This window comes from Eucalyptus grandis, chromosome 11 (assembly GCF_016545825.1).
Source record: "Eucalyptus grandis isolate ANBG69807.140 chromosome 11, ASM1654582v1, whole genome shotgun sequence".
NCBI classification, from domain to species: domain Eukaryota; kingdom Viridiplantae; phylum Streptophyta; class Magnoliopsida; order Myrtales; family Myrtaceae; genus Eucalyptus; species Eucalyptus grandis.
In genome coordinates, this window is record NC_052622.1 from 28722972 (window position 1) to 28746057 (window position 23086).

Sequence of the window (23086 nt, forward strand, 5' to 3'; positions counted from 1 at the left end):
AGAGACTTTCGTTAGGAGAACCAAAAAAGATGTCATCTACATAAATTTGTACGAGCATAAAATCTTTTCCTTCTCTCTTTATAAACAAGGTAGTATCAACTTTTCCCTTTTCAAACCATTCTAAATTAAAAACTTATTCAACCTTTCATACCAGACTCGAGGTGCTTGCTTCAGTCCATATAAGGCATTTTTCAATCTGTAGACTGAGTCTGGTTTCCTTGGATCTTCAAATCTAAGTGGTTGTTTCACAGAGACTTCTTCTTGTATTAATCCATTTAGGAATGCACTTTTGACATCCATCTGGAATAATCTGAAATTTTTATAACAAGCAAAAATAAGTAATAATCTAATTACTTCTAATCTCGCTACTGGTGCATAGGTCTCGTCATACTCTATCCATTCTTCTTGTGTATATCCTTTTGCCACGAGTCTTGCTTTGTTTTTGATCACTTTTCTTTTCTCAACTATCTTGTTCCTAAAAACCCATTTCGTTCCAATCACGGATTTTCCTTTGGGTTTTGGAATAAGCTCCCACATAGCATTGATACTAAATTGTCTAAGTTCTTCCTGCATAGCTTTTATCCAGCTTTCATCAGATAGGGCTTCGTCTACACCTTTTGGTTCTATTTCAAAAACAAGTGCTAGAGCACTAGACTCTTCTTTTCTTTTGGATCTGATACGAATTCATTCATCAATTCTACCAATTATAAGTTCTTTGGGATGACTTGACTTGTGCTTCCAGTTGTTGTTTGGTCTGAGAGTCCGTTGATCCTCTACTTTAGTTGAATCTTCTTGATATGCTTGTTGCTATTCTCCAGAAGTTTGAACCTCTTTGGGGGAAGTAAACTTTGTAAAGTCTGGAATAGGTTCAGACTCTTTAAGTTGAGTCTGGTCTGGTAGATTCTGCACATAGTCTTGAAACTTGACGTTTATAGATTCTTTTACAGATTGAGTCTTCTTGTTAAAGACCCTGTAGGCCTTGCTTGTAGTCGAATAGCCCAAGAAGATTCATTCGTCTGATTTCTCCTCAAATTTTCCAGATCGATCATTTGCATTCTTCAAAATAAAACATTTACAACCAAAGACATGAAAGTAAGAAACATTTGGTTTCTTTCCTTTATACACTTCATAAGAAGTTTTCTCTATGATAGGCCTCAAGAACACTCTGTTGATGATGTAGCAAGATGTGGAAACTACTTCTGCCTAAAATCAAGAGGATATATTGCTCTCAATTAAGAGGGTTCTGGCCATCTCTTGTAAGGATCTGTTTTTCTTTTCCACAACCCCATTTTGTTCTGGAGTGTATGGAGAAGAGAAAACATGTTGAAAACTAGATTCATCATAAAACTTTGCAAAGTCCTGATTCTCAAACTCACCTCTATGGTCAATTTGTATGCTTGAAATAGCATAACCTTTTTTATTCTTAACATTTTTCACAAATTTTGAGAAGTAAGAGAAGGCTTCAGACTTATTTACCAAAAAGTAAACCCAAGTGAAGCGAGAGTAATCATCCACGATTACTAGGCAATATTTCTTTCCACCAATACTCTGAGTTTTGGTTGGTCCGAAAAGGTCCATATGCAGAAGCTGCAAAACTCGATTGGTAGAAACTTGATTTATAGGTTTAAAGGTACTTCTAATTTGTTTTCCCAAAATACACGGAGTACATAGTTTAGACTTTTGAAAAGCTAGGTTAGGAAGATCACGAACAAGCTTCTTAAAAGAAATCTTGGCAATTTGCTTCATGTTAACATGACCAAGCTTTCGATGCTAGAGACTTACTTCATCTTGAATAGAAATAAGGCACTGAGAACTTTCTAGGTTTACATCTAGAAGATAAATATTCCCATGCCTTCACCCAATGAAAGATTGGGAGAAGTCTTGACTCGTTCCAAAACAAATACCTTCTTGGAAGTTTATTTAAATCCAGTGCCACAAAGCTGGCTTATGCTGAGTAGATTGTAGTTCAAACCTTCCATCAAGGAAACATTGTTGATTGTCAGGCTTCCAATCTTCACAATTCCACAACCTACAATTCTTCTTTTGATGTTTCCTCCAAAAGAAATTTTTTTCTCCATTTAATTTAACAAGCTTTATAAAGCAGCTTGAGTGTTTTGTCATTTGCCTTGAACAGTCACTATCCAAATACCATTTGATCTTCCTTTTGATAGTGACCTTAACTTCTTGATTTGAATCTGAATCAAAGTCTATTTATGATTCTGAGTCTGAATCGGAATGGCCATCAGATATATATTGGCATATTCCTCTTCACTTTCCTTGCACTCAGTGTCATTCTAGATTTCAGCTTTGAGAGCATTTTTGTATTTCTCAGTTCTTCCTTTCTTTTTCTTCAACAAAGGATAGTTAGGTTTGATATGCCCCTTTTTTCTTGCATTCAAAGCATATTATATCTTTGTTGATTTCATTGTCCTCAGTTGGTCTTTTCCGGAAATTTTGCATGCTTTGCTTCTTCCAGTTGAATCTTCTTCCCTTTCTATTCAACTTTATGAACTTCTTAATCATAAGCACTAGCTCCTCATTGTCCATGTCATCATCTGAATCTGCATCATCGGAATCATCATTAAATTTTAAAGCAATTGACTTCTTACCTTTAGGATCTTCCTCACCATTGATCTGCTCCACTTCGTATGACTGAAGTGTACCTATTAATCCATCTACTAATAGAGGCATAATCCTTTGAGTCTCTTTGATTGAGGTTTTCACATGATTCCAATCTTTCGAAAGCCCATGCAGCAATTTGTTGACTTTCATTGGTCTTGAGATTGGCTGACCTTGATATGCTAGGCCATTTACAATCTTTGTTAAGCAACTGAACATATCAGTTATAGATTCTCCAGGCTTCATTATGAAGGTTTCATACTATCCGAGTAGAATATTGATTTTCATTTCCTTTACTCGATCAGTTCCTTCGTAGGTAACATGCAATCTGTCCAAAACTTCTTTTGCTATTTCACAAGATGAAATTCAGTTAAACTCAGTAAGAGATAAGGCACAATATAAAGAGTAGATAGCTTTAGCATCAAGAGCTTGTCTCTTGGTTATTTCTGCTTGTGTTGTTTCACCAGTATCTACAACTTCCTTTCCTCTTTCTGAGGTTGATGTAGCTTTGGGATTGATCCATTTTTCTACCACATTCCACTCCAGGGAATCTTTGGATTTGAGAAAAGCCTTCATCTTATTATTCCACGCATTGTTCTCCTTTCCATCAAAGTAAGGAGGTCTAATGTTGCTTTGACCTTCAATCAATCCTAAAGCCAAAATACTAGCCATAGATCTTTAACTTAGAAGTAAAAACACTTCAATGAAATAAGCACACAGGCTCTGATACCAATTGTGAGTGTTAGTATGGACACCTAGAGAGGGGTGAATAGGTGTGAAGACATTTTTTCGCAGGTAACAGTGAAAATATTTTGCTTCTAAAACTGAGTCTGAAGAACAACAGACTTTGAGCGAGTTCAGACTTTAGCAGTTAAATAGAATTACTAACAAAATAAAGGAGTTCAGGAAAGAGAATAGGAACACAGAACTTATAGTGGTTCGGTTTAGATCAAGCCTACATCCACTCTCCACGCTAATATCCTTCTACTGGTTTCCACTAAGAGTCAAAAGAGATTTTACAGCCTTGTGATCTCAACTTCACAATGAAGAGTCTCTACTACTCTTTCACGAAGTCACACTATAAGTTTCTCTCTCTTTTGAGTACAACTTTGAGCTCAGAATATCGAATGACAAGAAAATGGTAAGCTTCAGACTTTGAAATCTTTTTTTTTTTCACGCACTTTGTCGAACAACTAGAGAGTCCGCCTTAAATACTCCTTCATGCCTTCTCGACCGTTGGCACTTTCCAAAGAAATTCTTCCAATCAACTTGTCAAACAGAATCAATTAAGGAGATCTCAAGCCATTTGAAAATTGTGATGAAAGCCCGTCAATTTTGTTTGCCCATGCAATTAGAATCTTGATTTCCATAAGTAGATTCTTTCCATATTTACTTGCAATCCAAAATGATTTGATATAATTGTCTCCAATAAAGATAATCAATCACTTAGGTTAAATTTCCTTCCGTAAGGCTATATATAACCTGTACGAACCGATCTCTTGAAGTAAGAAAGATAATCTCATCTGGATAAGTCTTCTTTCTTCACTTTTGTTCATTCTAAAATTTGTCAGAGTGGGCAGACTTCAGATGTTAAACAAACTTTGACACCAAAGTCTGATTGTCTTCAGACTTTGACACTAAAGTTTGGTCGTCTTTAGACTTTGACACTAAAGTTTGGTCGTCTTCAAACTTTAACATAGAAGTCTAGAAATCTTCAGAATAGACTTTGGATAAGTTTTGTCAACTTCAAAACATTAAAGGAGTTTTCTCCAACGCCTTAAGGAAAAGGTTCACAATTGTGATTTAGCATACTCGAGATAGTGAAGCCAATAAAGATGAAGTGATGTCATCTTTGGTGGATGTATATCTCGAGAGGGCTATCATGATTGTTAAAAATACCCTTTAAATCATCTTTACGTCCGGATTCTTTTTCAACCTTAAAAGTGTCAATTGGGACGTATCGTGGCATCAAGGTAGGATTGTGACACTCCGCTGTCACATGAGATATAAGTTTGGGAGAGCCCAAGATCACGATTAAGCGAACTCACAAGAGGTTCGTTCGGGGGGTGAGGTGATGACATCCCTACGATTGAGAACTGTGAGGGAACTTTTGTGGTCAAGTATCCTTAAACCCGACATTTTCCCTTCCTTTCCTTGTGAAAGGGATTGGCAGCAAGATTGGGTTACAACAAAACCTTAAGAACTTTTGGGGTGATTTCCCCATTTATTTTTTAGTCCTGTACCTAATATTTTTTTTTTTTTAATTATTTGAGCCAAGTTCTATTTTCCTACTTTTTGTAATGCATATGTATTCTGATGTGTTATACTCTTTCATTCAAGCCGCATCAACTTGAACACTTAAGACTCTGCCTATATTTGCTTCCCATCTTTTAAAGACTCCTTTCGAAATGAATGATGCAAGTACTGCACAAGAAATAAGCAAATCCAATTTACTTACTTCAAGTTCGAAGCTATATCTTTGGAACGAAGATGCCAACATATCCGAAGCCTATGATAAAGAAGGCAACGGCTTGCACATAAAGAAATAGAAAGTAGTGATTCTTCCCAAAGGCAACATCGTAACAGCCACAAAAGCAAAGGTACACTCCAACACCAATCTCTAAGAAGTGAAATCTGAAAGCAAAATTCAAGCTAACTAATTAACATTGGTCACCATTAAAATAAGCGATGTATCAAATCATATGAGCATCGTAAGGAGATTGTACCTTTCAGTGAATCTGAGCCGAGTTCTTTCGGCAAAACTGGTGATGGCTTTGTTCTTGAGAGCATCTCCTAGTTTTTCTGTAACAATCCATTCGTTTACTCTATTGCCTTCTAGTAGGCCAATGATGGTAGCCTTGGTGCGATGCAACGACATTACATTCTCAAATAGAATCCAGAAAACCATTAGATGAAGTGATCTGCAAGTCATGAGATATATCAACAACAATATGTAGTAACCGTTGTCGATAGAAAGCAAAATGAATTTTCCATTCTGCTTGTAATTGACTGTGGTAGGAAATTAACCTGGGTGTACTAAGTGCATTTAGAGCAGTAATGATTGAAGGAATATAGATAGATGCCCATTTTGGGACGGCGACTTCGGGCGTTAAAACAGTTGCTGGTAGAACGATGCAGTAGAAGAGGAAAGTGACGATATGAGCCACAATCTTTCTCACCATAAAGAAGCTGTAAATCACATACAACTTCTTCCACGTTGACACTTTCTGCAATGAAAAATGCTTGTGGAATCGTATCAATCTCAGTTCATCGAATTACGATAGTTTGCAATTTCTGATGATGAACAAAGAAACTCACTTTGTTTTTAATGATATCGAAAACCATTTTCCTGAAGAGGTTTGCCGGACCACATGACCATCGATGTTGCTGATAGCGGTAAGCCTTAAGGGTACTTGGCAGCTCACTTTTCACCTTCATGAGAACAATAAGGAAACATCCACTTTTTACTTATTTGTGGTGCTTTATAATGAAAAAATTAAGATTTACCTGAACAAACAGTACCTTAAGACTACCCACATAAACAAACTTCCATCCTTTAAGACTTGCCCGAACGGCTAAATCCATGTCTTCCACGGTGGTTCGCTCCTTCCACCCTCCGGCCTCATTAATTGCAGAAATTCTCCACACACCAGCTGTTCCTGTACGCAATCCCAGCAAATATTCGCCAGTGGGGCTAGATTAATGATGCTAAAGACACTTTAGTGAAGAAGTAATGTTCAAGAAGAAGCTCAGAGTTTCCTTTGAAGCTTTGGCCATGCTAGCTTATATTCTTTACGTACTTATTTTGACTTAAATTATTTGATTTACATATATTTGATTGCTTTAACATTAGAATAAGTTAATTTTCTGTAAACAGTATAATATACTAGCGAACCAACCAGTGTGCATTATAGTGACCTTATTAATAGTTTGAAATTTCTGGACAAATGATTATCTAATATGGTCTTAATACAAAGCAAGATTTCAAATATGCATTTTCCATACAATATTGTTCTTTCTATGTAAAATTGAAGGTAAGAATATGTGTAATGTGGAAAAAGTTCATCGGAGGAATGATGACAATATAAGAGGCAAAATTGTCTAAAAAATCTTAAACCTATTGTAAAATGTTCAATTCAGTCTCAAAATTTTCGATTTAATCAATTTAGTCTTAAATATTTTAAAGGTTTGAGTCTTTCCAACTAATTTTGACCAAAAATAGTTGACGTGGATGATTTTTGCAATTTTTTTAAAATTTTCATTTTTTTTCCTTTTCTTTTCGCTCCTTTTTTTTATTTTCTTTTTTTCCTATCTCCCTCCACCAGTCACCGGCCATAAGCGAGAGCTGCAACGCACTTGATGAGTTGATCCACTCAAAGACATCCACCAATTTTCTAGGTTGACGACTAGACGTCTATTTGGCTGAACATAGGAAAGAGTTTCATTTTCTGGTGACAAAAGTCCTTTTAACTTGTGATGACATAGCTATCAAAGCAAAATTTCCACTAATAACCATATAACTACTTGGGAAACATATACTAGGTTACTTGAACTTTGAATGATTACCCAATAACTAATTTTCAAAATTTTCACAATTAATGCACTTTTTCTAGAATTCGACTAATCTTTGGGAGAACTATTGACATACTGGACAAATCGCCAACTTTTTAATACATCGTCATTGCCACAGGGACATTACGTCGGTATTTTAACAGGAAGATGATTGGATTCCATCAAAGTAAATCCATCAATCACAGCTCATCTTTGCCGTACACTTAAGAGCACTACATGCTAGCTTTAAGGTCATCAACCAATGCAACGGCCCACGCATGGGCGATGTTAGGTCACATATATTTTAGACCCAAGAAAAACTATAGAAACATATGATTTTAAAATTAGACAATGCTCAGTAGAATCGACATGTGAGGAGAGTTTTCCGAATTTCTAAATATATAACAAGAAAAAGAAATTCAGGAGAAAAGACACCGTACTAGTACGGATTAGTTAAGTGCGCAAAGGATTTCTACTCTTTATGTTCAGCTTAATGTTGTGTAGTCCGACTGCATTAATCTAAGTTGAGGTATGCAAAAGGAAAATTAAGTCACTGTGCAATGGCTAATATAATTAATAATATCCCAAAACACGAATACGTAATATCTCTAACAAAATTGAGATGCGTTAGTTGTGGAGTTAGATGTGGAATTCTGTTCATGCTTCGGTATTTCAGACACGTAGGTTTACTTTTTGAGAGATTGCCCATTTCTTTTATATGAAAATCATGGCCAACGGTGCATTATTGTTTCGTGTCAAAATGATTTTACACTCATTACATGAGATCAGCTTCACATGTTCTAATAAAATGATGATTTGATATCTCATAAATAATTTCATGGGGTCAGATGTCGTGCATTCATGGCATTGTGTAGTGTAATTTTTGTACATAATAATGTATAAGAAGGAAAAGAAAATAGGACTTTACCATTAAATCCAAAGAAGGCATATGTGGAGGACCCAACCTCTTGCTCCACTGTGAAATGGTAATCCAATGACATCTCTTGCATTCTTGTCATCAAGCATTCATCCGAATTCACTGCCAGAGAGAGAGAGAGAGAGAGAGAGAGAGAGAGAGAAAGCCAAGAATAGAAAATCGTATCAGCATTTCATATTAATTAAGATAAACTCCATCAAAGAAACGAAAAAAATTCCTGTGAGCATGACGGAGCATAACACGAATGAACTACAATAACCTAGGTATGATTTCACAAAACGCAAAAACTACATTGATAGTTAAGAGAAAAGACAAAATGTGCATTTGGTTCCTATCCAAGACAAGATAAGGCCAAATATAAGAAAAATAAAACCAGAAGAAAAAAAAAAATCCCATGTAGGAAGTGAGATAAAAGAGGATAGAATTCTTATGTCCATGGTATAAAAGTTACTTTTATTGAACTTCTAACAAGTTCCAAAAAAAAAAAAAAAAAAAAAAAAAAAAAAAGATTCAATATAACAAAACAAATGTAAAAACAAAGTTTGTGCTTATTTAATCCTATTATTATTTATGTATTTGAATATCTTTTTTTTAATAATACTATATATATTTAGTATTTACATTTGTTTCATGTCTTAAGTATATTAGTATAGTTCATTATTTATATAATTTTAAATAAGGAATGATGGAAGGTAATAAAAAAGAAATAATAAAGAAAATAAATAAAAGAGAGGGAAAATAATAAGAAAAATAAGTAAATAAAAAATAAAGTAGTAGAACCTATATTTTAAATGAACAAATTCAAATTTGGAAAAGATCTTTCTAATTCTCAAAGAATGATGGCCAAGGAGATTATAAAAAAAAATAAAAAAAACCCTCCCCTCTCCTTCTCCACTCTTCTTTAGCTCTCCATTGAAGTTTCACAATTCCTCCTTAGCTCTTTTGTTAATGTCCAAACTCCACAAAAATGACGAGAGAATTAAAGCTCTCTCTTTCACTCGTTTATGTTGAAATTTCACAAAAGCTGCGAAATAGTTTAAACACTCTACTTTTGGAATTGTAGAAGGTAAATGATCATGCTTTCTCTCTCTTACTAGAATTAGCATTTGTTGGTAGATCTATCTCATTAATATTGCCGCAACTTATTTACATTTCTTGTCATAGTCGAACCTATGACTCATAAATGTTGCAATAAATTCCTTTACCATTTAAGATTTAGATACTACAATTATGGAGGATTGATTGCTAAAGATTGTTTTTGTCTGTGCATTTGTGATTTCTTTACGAGTGAATTGTGAGAGATTTTTGCCACCTCTATTTATGCATTTTTCGGTTCATTTACACAAATATTTCCTATTAGATAATGAACAAGATAAGATATGAAAATATATGATTTTATAATTATGATTCATCAAATAGTGAAGATATAGCGAATTTTCTGGAATTCATATTCTATTCTATCCAACTCTATTTTGGCTAAAAATCTATACGAGCAAACACAACCAAAAGGACTTGTGACTTGATCTATAGCTGCGGCCCATCTCTAAATGGTTATCACTATCTTGATTGTTTAAACTAGAGTATTCTCTTAGAGGGTATAGATGAAATCTGAGTAAAGCATAGGGTGGGAAATTACTTGCTACGCAGGACAATGTACCAAGTGGAGACGGCTCTTCAACTCTTTTGGGATGAAGTGTTACATAATAAGAGCCACCTCTTAAATTTGGAGTGAGGTCCTAGACTTTAGGCAGATATAGCGGGGATGTAATTGCTTAAGGCGGGGGACTCTATGATACTCAAATTTCATGTAAGATGGAACAAGACTCGTGGCTTGATTTTTATGAAAACCGATGTGTTTAATTGTTGAATAAATACGAATATCAATTTGTTTGGTCGTTTAAAAGTTTTATAGTTCGTAGATTAAGCTAATAGTTTTTGGGAGAAATAAAAATGTCCTTTCACCAAGAGTCCCTAAATTCAAAGAAATACCCGGATAGTCCTTTATATATTTGGCTTTCTTAGCATTTATACCTTGTATCGACAAAGCATAAATTTACCCTTTACAAAAAGATGAATAACACTCATTCTTTAAATTGTCAAGAAGCGATGAATTTCCATTTATCATGCCAATATATATACACACACATAGAAAAGACATCTATTGTTAAATATTGTCAGCATGTGGTACCATAAGGATGGATCGACCAAGTTTAGTGTTAGAAATCATTTTAAACTAATAAAGTTTTAAATTCTAATGGGGAGACACTTCGACGAACACAAGCTAACACAGAGATATGCACAAAGAGTCCTTCCCTTCTCGTAAATGAATTGTTCTACTTTTCATCCTTCAAATCTCTTTACTTTTAATTTTTTTAATCATTTTTTTTACTTACACAATTTGTGTAATCAAGTACTGCAAACACTAAATTCAATCAAATTAAGCCTACAAGGTCAATGGACACCGTCGGAGGAGTGTGACTTGGACAAAATTTCTTAAGGTCAAAATCCAATTGCATCTTGTTTAAGAGAGATTACGAGTGGAACAAGAGGAATTTTTATTTTCTATTTTTTTCACTGTAGTGTTAACGTTAGCAAAATGCTGAACACGTCACCTTCAAACGTTGCCGAAGGCTTTATTAGCATAACTTGGCCAGATATAGTGCCCAGAGAACTTGTTTAGATACTAATCACAATTCAGTATTCGATAAGAAATTAATAATACTCAGTTTTCTATTAAGTTATTGTCTACTTTTTTATTAAAAATTTATTTTCTAAATACTTAATATTCAATTCTTTGAAGCCAATGATCAAATTTCAAGATTTATCTTTTAGTTTTACCAAAGAAGCCTAGTCTACTATAATGTATTAATCACAGTATCTTGCGTTTTTTTAGTGGGACTTACTTAGTATGGATCCCAAATTTATTTGGAGTAACATCGTCGTGCTAAAACATATTTTATAATATGGCATAACCCCAATGAATCTATAAACAAGGAACTGTAAGTTATGAGACCTTATTAAACATACATTTGAAGTTCGTAATGTTAGGTGATTTGCTAATTTGTCTCATCAAAGAAAGACTCGGTTATCGAATGGTTGAATAATCGAGAGCAACTTACTTATGATTTAGTTGACATCTAACCATTGAATTATTCTTCCAATGTTTTTATCCCATCTTTCGTAGTGGAAAAACCAAATGACCTAAAGTAGTGCAAATTTCTATAAGAGAGTTAGTGATGTGAAATTACTAGCTGGTGATCAAGGCCGGAAACCTAAAATTTGCATGAAAAACGTTGATAAGTAGAGAGATTACCGAATGTCCAACGAGCCTGAACGAGAGCCAGTTCAGGGTTGTGAACAAGAAATGGAATAGTTCGTCTTAAAAAATCAGGCTTCGGTTGAAAATCAGCGTCAATGATGGCTACAAAATCGCATTGCTTCGCGTAGCTCCTCTTCATGCCTTCCCTGAGAGCCCCTGCTTTATACCCATTTCTGCTGTCCCTTATCTCATACTTAATGTTGACTCCTTTGCTTTGCCATCTTTGGCACTCTAGCTTCACCATATCCTATCATTTTCATGAAAAAATAATATATTGAAACTAATAAAAAATAATGTCCTAAATTAGTAAACTCATAGAAAAATGTAGGGTTTTTGTTGGGTTTGTTAAATGAAACGATCTATATATGGCTTGGTGGTTTTTTTGGTACCTTAATGGTTGGATTAGTTGAATCGTCAAGAACTTGGATTATCATACGATCCGAAGGCCATGACAGTCCACAGGCAGCTCCTATGGAGAACTGATAAACCTGATCTACCCGAAATTATGTCATCAAATAAATTGAACAAAGCTGATTCTGATAAAAGTCAATGATGCACTGTCAATTGGAACAAGAAAGAAGAAAACCTCTCTTTCATTGTACATCGGGATTTGGACAAGAACCGTGGGATAAGCAGAGTTACCCGCTTCGATGTCGTCTTTCATTGGTTCCCATCTATAACGCTTCTCAGGTTCTTGACCGAGCACCTTCACCAAAAGAATGACGATGCTCATGTAAACCTTTTCAATGAACAACATCAAAGACATGCTTGAACATAGAAGAATGGCCATATTCAGGAGTGGTATAAGCAATGGAGCTTTAAACAATGTCCATAACAATTGTATTTGCACAGCAATATCATCTCTGGCTCCCAGAAAAGCATCTGGAAGAAAATTTGTTGTGGATAGAGGATTCATATTTTACAGGAATGGAATAACTTGTGTTTGAAAGGAAAAATGACGGAGGATCTAAAATTTGAAGCTTAATACATGAAAAGATAGTACAACAACAACCAAGAGAGGAGTGATAGAAACGGAGATGTCGATGAAAACAAACACTGAGAGAGAGAGAGAGAGAGAGAGAGAGAGAGAGAGGTTTAATTTCTCACAGACCTAGATGTTCTCAAACCTCATGTTCTAAACTGTCCCTTTAAATAGATGTAAGGCCTCTATTCAACAATACAAATCCGAGAGAGAGAGAGAGAGAGAGAGATTTAATTTCTCACAGACCTAGATCTTCTCAAGCCTCATGTTCTAAACTAACCCTTTAAATAGATGTAAGGCCTCTATTTAACAATACAAATCCGAGACACTAGCATTCTTTCCATGGTTAAAGCCAAGGATCTCAAACAGAATCGGAACGAATCCTACCATTTATATTGGTTAATGGGTGTGCAAATTTACTTTTGAGTTGCCGCTGGGAGCTCAAGAACTCTCTTCTTGCAAAGGGCATGATGTGACATTAATATCGGTTCAAGAGTTGCTGCACGTGAATTCTTGGAAATAAAATCTGCTGAGCTGGGAGCACGATGGAAGGGTTCATTTCGACAAGCGATATGAGAGCCGCAGGAATTATTTTGACTTTCAAGACGTTGAAGGATAAAAACGTCGAAAGTCAAAATTGAAAAAAACACCTTTGAGGAAAAAAAAAAGGTAATATTGTTCCAACTCTACATAGGTCATCCATTATTGTGTTTTGTGCAGATTATACATGTAAAGCATTCTTTCATCAGGGGGACTAAGTCACTGCTGAATGCGTCATTGAAGAAAATTGTTACTCGTTTCAATTCAAAATCGATCTGTTTCAAAATTGACTTGTGCCTTTTTTCTTTTCTTTTGCAGAATATACAAAAGCGAATGGAACTGATGTGGAGAAACCCTAGATGGATAAAACGATTGCAAAGGAAGGACAAACTTGCTGGGAGTGATGCATCTCCGAAGAGAAAAAGGGAGTATTCGTTCCAACAAAATCATTTCAGTAGACGCTGGTTTGTTCATTTATTTCTACAAATAGTGTAAATGAACCACTGTGAACCTGACAAGTACAGCCTAAGCTAACTCAGAGCTCACCTTCCTTGCGAAGCGATGGTGAATGAGCCAATCAATGGGCATAAATAAATTGAGAATGAAGGTTAGACTAAGAGTCCGTTTGTTTTGCAGAAAATATTATGTTTCTGAAAAACATTTTCCTAGAAGTCATTTTCCAGTATTCAACTGAAACCTAAATTTTGAGTGGAAAATATTTTCCACTGTTCGTTAGCTAATTTAATTGTTTGGGAAAAATTGTCAAAATTGAATTTTAATATTTTTAATTCACCAAAAAATTAGTTCTACATTTATATTTTTTTTTTTAAAAAAATGAAATTTTAATTATTTGTATTTTTAAAAAACGAAATTTTTATTCTTTATTCTTTATTCTTTCTTTTTCTTTTTCCTTTTTCTTTTCCTTCCTCCTTCCTCCTCTTTCTTCCCCCTCCTTCCTCCTCCGCCGCATGCTTGACGATGGCCAACGCTTGCGATCGACCAAGACCCGGTTGCCAGATTCGGCGAGCTCAAGGCTTGGTCAATCTCGCCCAAGCTTGCCAAAGTTTTGTCAAGCTCTGGTGAGCCGCGAGCTCACCAGATTTGGCAGTGGAGCACCGCTGGATGAGGGGGACGCTCCGCTGCTGCTAATCATCAACATTGAAGGAGGAGGAGGACGAGATCAGAAACCCGACTTTGTGAGGGCAGAGATCCAGCACCGCCGGTCCTGCCGTTGCTAATTGTCAGCGTCAAAGGAGGAGGAGGAGGAGGAGGTAAAAAACCTAGGGCTTCGTGAGGGCAAAGATCCAGCATCGCCGGATGAAGGGATGCTCTGCCACTGCTGATCGTCGATGTCGAAGGAGGAGGAGGATGAGATAAAAAAAAACCCTAGGTTTCGTGAGAAAGAGGGAAGAAATGGCATATGAGTAAGGAAAGAAGCACAACAAAAGATCACGCTCTCGTAAGAACGGGAAAATGATTTCCTCTTTTCAAAAGAGGAAATCATTTTCCACAATCTGATGGGGAGATTTTCCATTGATCGGAAAACATTTTCCTTGACCATCTATTTTTCGCCATCTGAATATCGAAAATTTCGGAAAATATTTTCCCAGAAGTTGTTTTCTGCGAAACGAACGAACCCTAAAGCATAGTTCGAACTGATTCAACTGGTGCGAGTATTAGTTCCTAATCTTAATACTACTCAGTTTCATGTTTGACATCATTGCGTCCTTTCTTTCACACAGATGACAAAGTGAGATAAGACAGCAGCGAATAAGAAGATACAAAGGAGCAAATAGAAAGGGTGTTCAACCAATTCGAAAAGAACTTTACTAAGAAGACGGTACTGTTATTTAATAATTAGTGACGGTGCAATTCTGTCCATATATTTGTTGCACAAGTTCATGGCAACCGGTTAATCTTGTGGAAGAATTTAAATATAAATTTTATAAGATACACACCTTTAATTACTTCTATGGTGGAAGCTAAAGAAAAAAAGGACCACGGCACCGTAATAATTTTTTTTTCAAATTAGTTATTACATTAAAACAGTAAATGAAAATACTAATGTGGTTGACTAATCACTATAAATAGTGGTGTGGTGTTAACGTGAAGTCTCACGTTGCTTTTTTCAACAAATAAAAAAACAGAACAAATGCCAGAATGGACCGACAATGGTGGGGCAAGGGACAGTTGGGGTTGTGGGGTCCCGATTAGAGACAGGTGACTCTACTAACTATAAGCAAGGGTCACATCCCTCACCCAAATCTGGCGAGGGTTGCCGTTGACTAGGGTGGGTTAGGTGGTGATGACGGTGAGGCCTGTGCAGCCCTCGCTTGTTTTACTGCCTCCACCTCCTCTTCCATCTTTTAATATAGTTTATTTTTTCAATTAATTTAATTTAATTAATATCATATTACACATCAAACTTGGACCAAAGCAACATTGTTTTGGGTTTATTTTTCTTGTTTTAGCTATGTCATTGCCACGTATGAGAGAAAACAATAAGAAAAGTCGCCTAGATTGGACCAAACCGGTTGAAGTTAGAATTGTGAAAAATTTATCTATAATTAGGGGTGAGCAAAAGGAACCAACCATATTGAGGGTTTGGCTTGGTCCCTAAGGGCACAGGTTCGGTTTCCGATTCCAAAAAATTGGAATTTTGATCCAATTCTCATTTCCAAGAATGGAACAATTTGGATTGGACGAATTATTTTTAAAAATTTTAATTTTATTTCTTCAAAATTATTTAAGAAATAATTTGAACTCTTAGTAGGAATTTTCTCAATGTTGTTGAGATGCAAATATTTAGACAAAAAACTGAGAAAGGTATGCTTTGGGAAAATGCATGGCTTAACTTTTATTCATGACCCCTCTTACAATTTCAATATGGTCATTTGACGTGGGACTCTCGATGTGTTTGGTTTGTTTCTCTTGACGTGTCGAGCCTTCCATATAAATGCCTTTGATGTGGGACTTTTGGCTTGTCTCTGTTGTTGTGTCCAACCTTCCATGCAAATGGCAAGAGTCCTATATCAGACGGGCACATAGAGACCGTAAAAGGGGTTGTAAGTAAAAGTCAAACTGTCCGCCTGCCAAAGCATGCCTCTCTCGGCCTTTTGGCTAAGATACATGATAGTATTTGTTAAGTGTGTGATGCTCGCAAAAATTTTCAAGTATTTTGATCTTTTTGGGTATAAATAGCAAATGTTTGATTTTTAAGGAGGGGAAACCAATGCATCGTTGTAATCATTCACCGATTCCATTAGACAACAAAGGATTTAGACCATCAATTTGGTTCCTAGTTCCACAACTAGTTGGTCCAGTTCCTATCCAGTTCCTGGTTCTTGAATAGGATCGGACTGGACTAGGAATTGATCACTCCTATCTAAATATAAGTTTGAATGAAAATGTAGAACAAAAGAGTGTGGCACCCCTGAACCACCTAAGGTCGCCACAGTTACCTATCGCTACACCTAATGAACACTAGTTACATCTCTTAATAGAAGCATCGTAGTTCATAGTCTTTTTTTTTTTTTTTTTGAAAATGGTCCCAGCGCAACGTATTAGCGGAAGCATAATTTAATATCGCCATCTCTCCCTCCAACAATATGATACAATGCACACCACTAAATATCATAGGAAAAGATAAAACCGAGCCACTTTTATTTACATATTTTCATGATGGATTTTCTCGGGTCGATACAACAAAAGAAAGCCAAGATTTTTAGCTACATGTGGCTATATCCCAAAAGGATATTTCGACCCCTAAAGTGATCACATGTCATCCTCCATCTATTAGTGGCAGCTATTCCCCCAAAAAAAAAAAAAACATCAGCTCTCTAACCCTCACGTGGCCATCACACCCATCTTGGCGCGTCAGGTGGTGGTGGCGGCAACATCCCCCTAAACACTCCATCTCGGCGGACATGAACTGACAGAAACTCTTGAATGACAGGGCCCTTGGCCAGGCCTACATCGTACATAACCAGCACTCACACTCGCACAAATGTCAGTCCAAGGACAGTGACGCAGTCGATCTCCGTACACTCTACCTCTACATCCGATGGAAGGCCATAGAAGGTGCCCCGCGTGACGGTAGGGAGTGGCATCTTTCTAATCTGAAATGTTGGTCCTCGAAGAGGTGAGTACAGCCACTCAATAGGTAAAAGATCCAATAACCACTCAATGCATCACACAATTCAATCATGACAATCATAGCATAGTACATGCCATTCATGCATCCAAGCATAACTTACCCTGCAACCATGCATATGCAAACACACTATATGTACATACATCCTCATATACTTATCACAATCATGTCACATACACATCATTATGCCTTAGGTGGTCATCGTCATGTCACACACATATCGCCATCATGCCATAGGTGATCAGCCATAGGTGATCATCATCATATCACACATATCATCATGCCATAGGTGATCATCATCATATCTCACACATATCATCATGCCATAGGTGATCATCATCATATCACACATATCATCATGCCATAGGTGATCATCATCATATCTCACACATATCATCATGCCATAGGTGATCATCATCATATCACATATATCATCATGCCATAGGTGATCATCATCATATCTCAAACATATTATCATCATGCCATAGGTGATCATCATCATATCTCAAACATATTATCATCATATCATATATGCATGATTCAATTTCCACTTTTATCTTTCAATTCGATCACCACATCTCTCTTTCCCGGGATCAGTAATTGCATCCCATACTTTATCACTCGCACCCCAACCTGGCATCGTGAGAAAACCTCCGGCATACACCACCGGGCATTCGGCACCCCCACATTCCAGGCATCTCGCATCCCAACTGGCATCACAAGGCATCCCCTCGGGCACAAACCTCTGAGACTTCTGGTACCCAACCATTCCGGGCATCTCGAAACTCCTGAGGACATCCGGACATGTATCTCAATACAACCGGGCATCTGGCACCCCCCATCCCGGGCATCCTAACACTCCTAGGGCATTATCATCCGCCTCCAACAGTTTCCTCATTTAACATAAAAATCAGCATGGCACATAATGTAATGGCAACCAAGATCACTTTCATCATTTTAATTCTTATATGCATTTCCAATCATCATCATACATGCAGCAAGATACAATCACTAATGACAATACAATCCATGGGATCCATACAACTTAGAATAGTCCATATATCATGCCCTTTTTGAAATTTACTAATTCCAGCTTGCACAATTTTGGAAAACATTTAAATTAAATATCCATATGATCCTAAAAAATCACAAAATTAGAGCATGTAATAGACAAGACATAAAGGTAAAAATTTCATGAAGAACACATGCCCAAAAGAGCTTCATACAAAAAGATATAGCTCACACATTGCAACATGCAGAATTCGGACAAAGTCAGATTGCACAGTTTTTGAAATATTTCGATTAAAATACCCTAATGACCTCAAAAATTCTGAAATTTTACCAGGTTATATTCAAGACTCTAAGGTAGATTTTTCATGAAGACATCTAGGCCAGGTTCGTTCTAAATAATTTTCTATAGACGGTCGAAGCTCCTGTTTCTAGCACCGAACGGTTCAGTTTAACTATCTCCGAAATATTGAGGTTTCGCCTACTTATATTTCTTCGTTTCCTCTGAAATTTGGATATGTTTTTATTCAAGAGGTCTCCTAAAACTTTCATTAAGGGATCTAAGTGAGATTCTCAAATAATAGTCACCATACAGGTCTAGAAAGTCTCGGGTATCCAGTACCGTGTTTCCATATTTACCGTCTTCAAAGGAAAATTTTTTCACTAGGATATAATTGCTCATTTTACCTAAAATTTTATTATGTTAGTCTTTAGGATGTTCTCTACAACTTTCATGAAGAAGTCGAAGTGAGATTCTCATTAAAAAGCAACATACAACACACAAAACCACCAGGAGGTCGACAAAGCAGTTCCAGATCTAGTGTCTTCGTAGGAGGAGAGTTTCACCCCATAAAAATAAACCTTTTTGTCTCAAATTTTAGTATGTTATACTTGGAGATGTTTTCTACAACTTTCATGAAGGAATCAAAGTCAAAATCCAACTCAAAACACGCATGCAAGCCTCTACAATATTCTGGGTCGGGCAGTATACACGCAAACGGCAAGCCATTTCAAAAACAAAGCACTCTAGGTTCGGTTTCTCACTCCTAATCACCCAAATTCAACACCATTCCAAACACACATGCAAGAGTAGAAAATGGATCCTAACTTGCCTCCAAAACCAAGCAAACGAGGCACACGGTCGGCGACGGACGGACGAACGAGCGTGCGGGCGAGCGGCTCCTTCTTCTCCTCTCTCGGTTCCTCTCTCTCTCTCTCTCTCTCTCTCTCTCTCTCTCTCTCTCTCTCTCTCTCTCTCTCTTGGGCGACACCCCTCAACTGGCCACTCTCCCTCTCTTTTTGTTTCCCCTAAATCCCATCATTAGTCATGATTATTAGCCTCCCTCAGTGGCCAATGCATGGGGTCTTCTTTTTGCCACTTGGCAAGGCATGCAAAATGGGCTTGGGAGTGGGCTTGAAAGGATTTGGGCCGGCCTCTCCCTTGTGGCCGACGACAGCCCCTCCTTGGGCTTCAATGGACCGGCCATTTTGGCCCATTAAAGGTCCATGCCATTGGGCCTTAAGACCCAAGCCAAATCAAACCCCTATTTTACTTTTTAATAATTCACTTTTAATCTTTCTTTTATAGATTCCAAATTTTCAATTTCATATGGCCATAATCTTGTAACATTTAATCTATATGGATTAAATCTATGAGGTGCATAGCCAAGAATAAATTCTTCTTATTAATTTATCCTATAATACTAATTTAAAGACTCATGAACACAAGCATATAACACTTAGTCTTAAGAGAAAACTAATGGCTAAAGCATAAACCATAGGTAATTTCATTACCTAATCATGGGCTTTAATACGTTTTAGAGGTCGTCTTGAATTTTCGGGATGCCACAAAGAGAGGAGCAAAGAGAGGTGAGGGTTCGTGTAGTTGAAAATTAGAGGATAAAATATTAAAAATTGAAAAAAAAATTAGTTAGAAAAAATAGGCCTTGATTAGGTTGATAGATTTTAGTATTAGAATTAGTTCAACTTTGGAAGAATTACTTCACTGTACTATATCTTTTACTCATACTTCATTAATATTTAATGTGTGTTCGTTGTGATGGCTTGTTTATCATTTTTTATATTGTGATTCATTTTCATACTTGAGCGGTTAGTTTTTGTTTAAGATCATAATAAATACAAAAACAATGCATGGGCATTTAAAATATAAGAACTTTAGGACTCATAATTGGTAAAAAGACTGTATGGACACCTTAGCTGACGAATAATCGAGTTTAGGTATCAAAATGACATTAGATAGATAACTAGTGTAATCAAGTGTCTAACCCTTGATCTTTGGTTGCATAGGAAATGAGGTATACTCCCACACCTCACTTAATTTTTAGTTGGCCCTAAAATGCTAGTGGTTACTCCTTATAGAATTCTCAAAGGGGTAATCAAATTCACATAAAAATCTCAATGTCGTGCGAGGTAAATGCTTGAGAGAATATGTGCTTATTAAAAATCATTGGTCCCTAACTCGAAATTACATCTAAACCTTTCATTTCCCAATGGGAGGGTCTCAACATTAACTAATATCACATGCATCGAAACATGACTCAATCCTCCAAATTTGTGCACCTAGCTTAGAATCCCAATAGCCACCTTAAAAGATCAACAAATAATGAGTTGCAAGGTAATCGAACAGGAGCCACGGAGTCAACAACAAATCTTGTAAATCAGATTTATCGCATAATTGGCAACTTCCTCGTGGAATCCATATAATTAAATTGTAGCTGAAATTGGCTTATACTTGCATGAACAACAAATGTGTTGGTTCAATTGACGAAACATGAGTTAAACTTATGAGTTGATTGATAGCACCCGATGCGCCCCAATGAAATATCATTTATGAGAAGACTTAACTATGCAGTGCATGTTCAATGGGAGATCGCAGCAATCCTCCACAATCTGACCATTGAAGTTGACCCCATCCTGCGTCGTCTCCGTGACCCTCCTACCCCAACCCCTCCCAACCTTATTCTTGTATTCTCCGCCGTCCTCTTTCCCCTCTTCGTTCCACGTCTCCCCCTAGATTCACTCCACCTCACCCTCCTAGCACACAAAAGACCGTCATATTGGTCATTTATGCCACATTGGACGTAGAATTTCTACGATGAACTTCAATTTCCTTTTAAAAAGTCACGAGGAGTAAAAAATTATTTAGAAAGTCACATGTGACAAATTATCGAAGTAAACACTCAAGTGAATGATTTTCAGCAAATAAAAGCTTCTCAGAGTTCTGTGATAAAAATGGTTTTGTACACAATTTCTCCTCACCTTATTCTCCAACAACAAAATGGTGTTGTAGGAGGAATCAATATCTTCAGGAGACGGCAAGAATTTATGATGATAGAAAGTGATACTCCTGCTTACATTTTGGGCAAAAGCAGTTGCCATTGCTCGTTACATTGTGAATTATGTGTTTCTGAGGCCATTGTTGGAGATAACACCCTATGAGCTGTTTAAGGGCAGAAAATCAAGAATAGTATACTTTCAAGTCTTTGATTGCAAATGCTACATTCTCAAGAATGCAAATCATAATTTTGGTATACTTCTTGCTGCTCAAGTTCTAATGAAGCATATCATTTCTTTAACAAATATTAAAATAATGACTCCAATGATCGAGAGTCCTCATAATCACGTAAACCTCCTTGTCGTAAGTAGAATAATTCTTCTTCAATTCTGCCACCTTCTTGCTGAAACATACTAGAGGCTTCTGGGCTTGGGATGAGGACAGCCTAGATGCCAACTCCATTTCTATCACATTCCACTTCAAACACCTTTCAAAATCAAGTAGCGAAAGGATAAGAGACTCGCAGAGCTTTTGCTTTATAATTTCAAGGCATTTTGGGCAGCCTAAGTGTTGGAAAAATCTCATATGTTGTTTTGACAATGACGGTGGCAATTAACGGCTACTAATGTGTGGCTAGGTTGAGTTAGTACCAGGTGCAATTCACACAAGTCACAATACAGATGGTGTCATAATCAGTAACAAGTGATCTTGATTGGTCTACATAATCAGGAATGCTCTGCCAATATGGAAGGATCAATGCTGATATCCAATACCGAGTATGTGAAGATATCAAGTTCCTAGGGATGATGGTAACGTGTTCGTTGGAAGATGACCATTGAACAAAGAAGACACAGCCGTTCGCCAGCTGAGAAATTGCAGCGGAAGAACTAGGAAAAGGCCATTAAGCAATTGACAACTTTTCTTAAAATAGTCGGGGGATCAGCGAAGTGACAGGTTGATAGCTCTAGCCTCCATTTTGGAAAACCCGATGCTGTTTGACTGAAAGATTGTATGGGCAATCCCGACTTCAACATTAGTCCCTAACAACCCTCAAATGGCTGTTCGCTTCTCAAATAGTCTCCAATAGATTGATTGAAGATGGCCATATAAGGAGTAAGGCAGCTAGAAGAGGGTTGGACAAAAAGGAGAATACTGACGTTGTTCTTTGTTATTCTGTTATCAAAATTGTCGCTGTATTTGTTTGGAAATTTTTGTGTAGGGTTCAAGCTACTTTGTAATGCGATAAGATCAATTGTACATGGTTGATGGCAGTGTTTGTATCTTGATAGTGTGGAAAATTGTCTAAAAAATCATAAACCTGTTGCATTTTTTCCAATTCAGTTCTAAATCTTTTAATTTTGTCAATTTAGTCCTAAATATTTTCACTTCATGCTAATTGAATTCATCAAGCTAATTTTGGCTAGAAAGTATTATTATGGATGCCAGCGGTGTCACGTAGGACCGTCAACACTAACGTGGACAATTTTTAATGATATTTTAATATTTTTTTATTTTTGATTTTTTGATTTTCTTCTTTTTATTTTTCTTTATTTTCTTTTTGGCTTTCTTCTTTTCATTTTCCAGTGGCTGGCCACGCGCCACGGCTAGTCGGCCAGCCTCGCCCGCCACAAGTAAGGTCCAGTCAGGTGAGGGGAGCCTTCACTCAAGCGTGGCCCGACAAA

General features: G+C 36.7%; 1 protein-coding gene across 1 annotated transcript; it reads right to left on the reverse strand.

The window, feature by feature from the left end:
• Positions 1-5090: 5090 nt before the first annotated feature.
• Positions 5091-12342, reverse strand: LOC104427609 (glucomannan 4-beta-mannosyltransferase 9). The gene is made up of 9 exons (XM_010040678.2): positions 12013-12342; positions 11816-11914; positions 11421-11673; positions 8099-8209; positions 6142-6278; positions 5938-6051; positions 5647-5846; positions 5346-5540; positions 5091-5253 (listed from the first exon to the last, which is right to left on the reverse strand). The coding sequence occupies exons 1-9, from the start codon at positions 12340-12342 to the stop codon at positions 5091-5093; spliced, it is 1602 nt and encodes a 533-aa protein (XP_010038980.2).
• Positions 12343-23086: the final 10744 nt, after the last annotated feature.

Bases quoted from the DNA above. Each gene is read 5' to 3' on its own strand.
- LOC104427609 (XM_010040678.2), bottom strand. From the start codon at position 12,342: ATGAATCCTCTATCCACAACAAATTTTCTTCCAGATGCTTTTCTGGGA. The intron at 8,210-11,420 runs GTAATCTCTCTA...TCTCTCTGGCAG, and splicing joins TCAGGCTCGTTGGACATTCG to TGAATTCGGATGAATGCTTG. The intron at 5,541-5,646 runs GTTAATTTCCTA...CATGACTTGCAG, and splicing joins AATGCACTTAGTACACCCAG to ATCACTTCATCTAATGGTTT.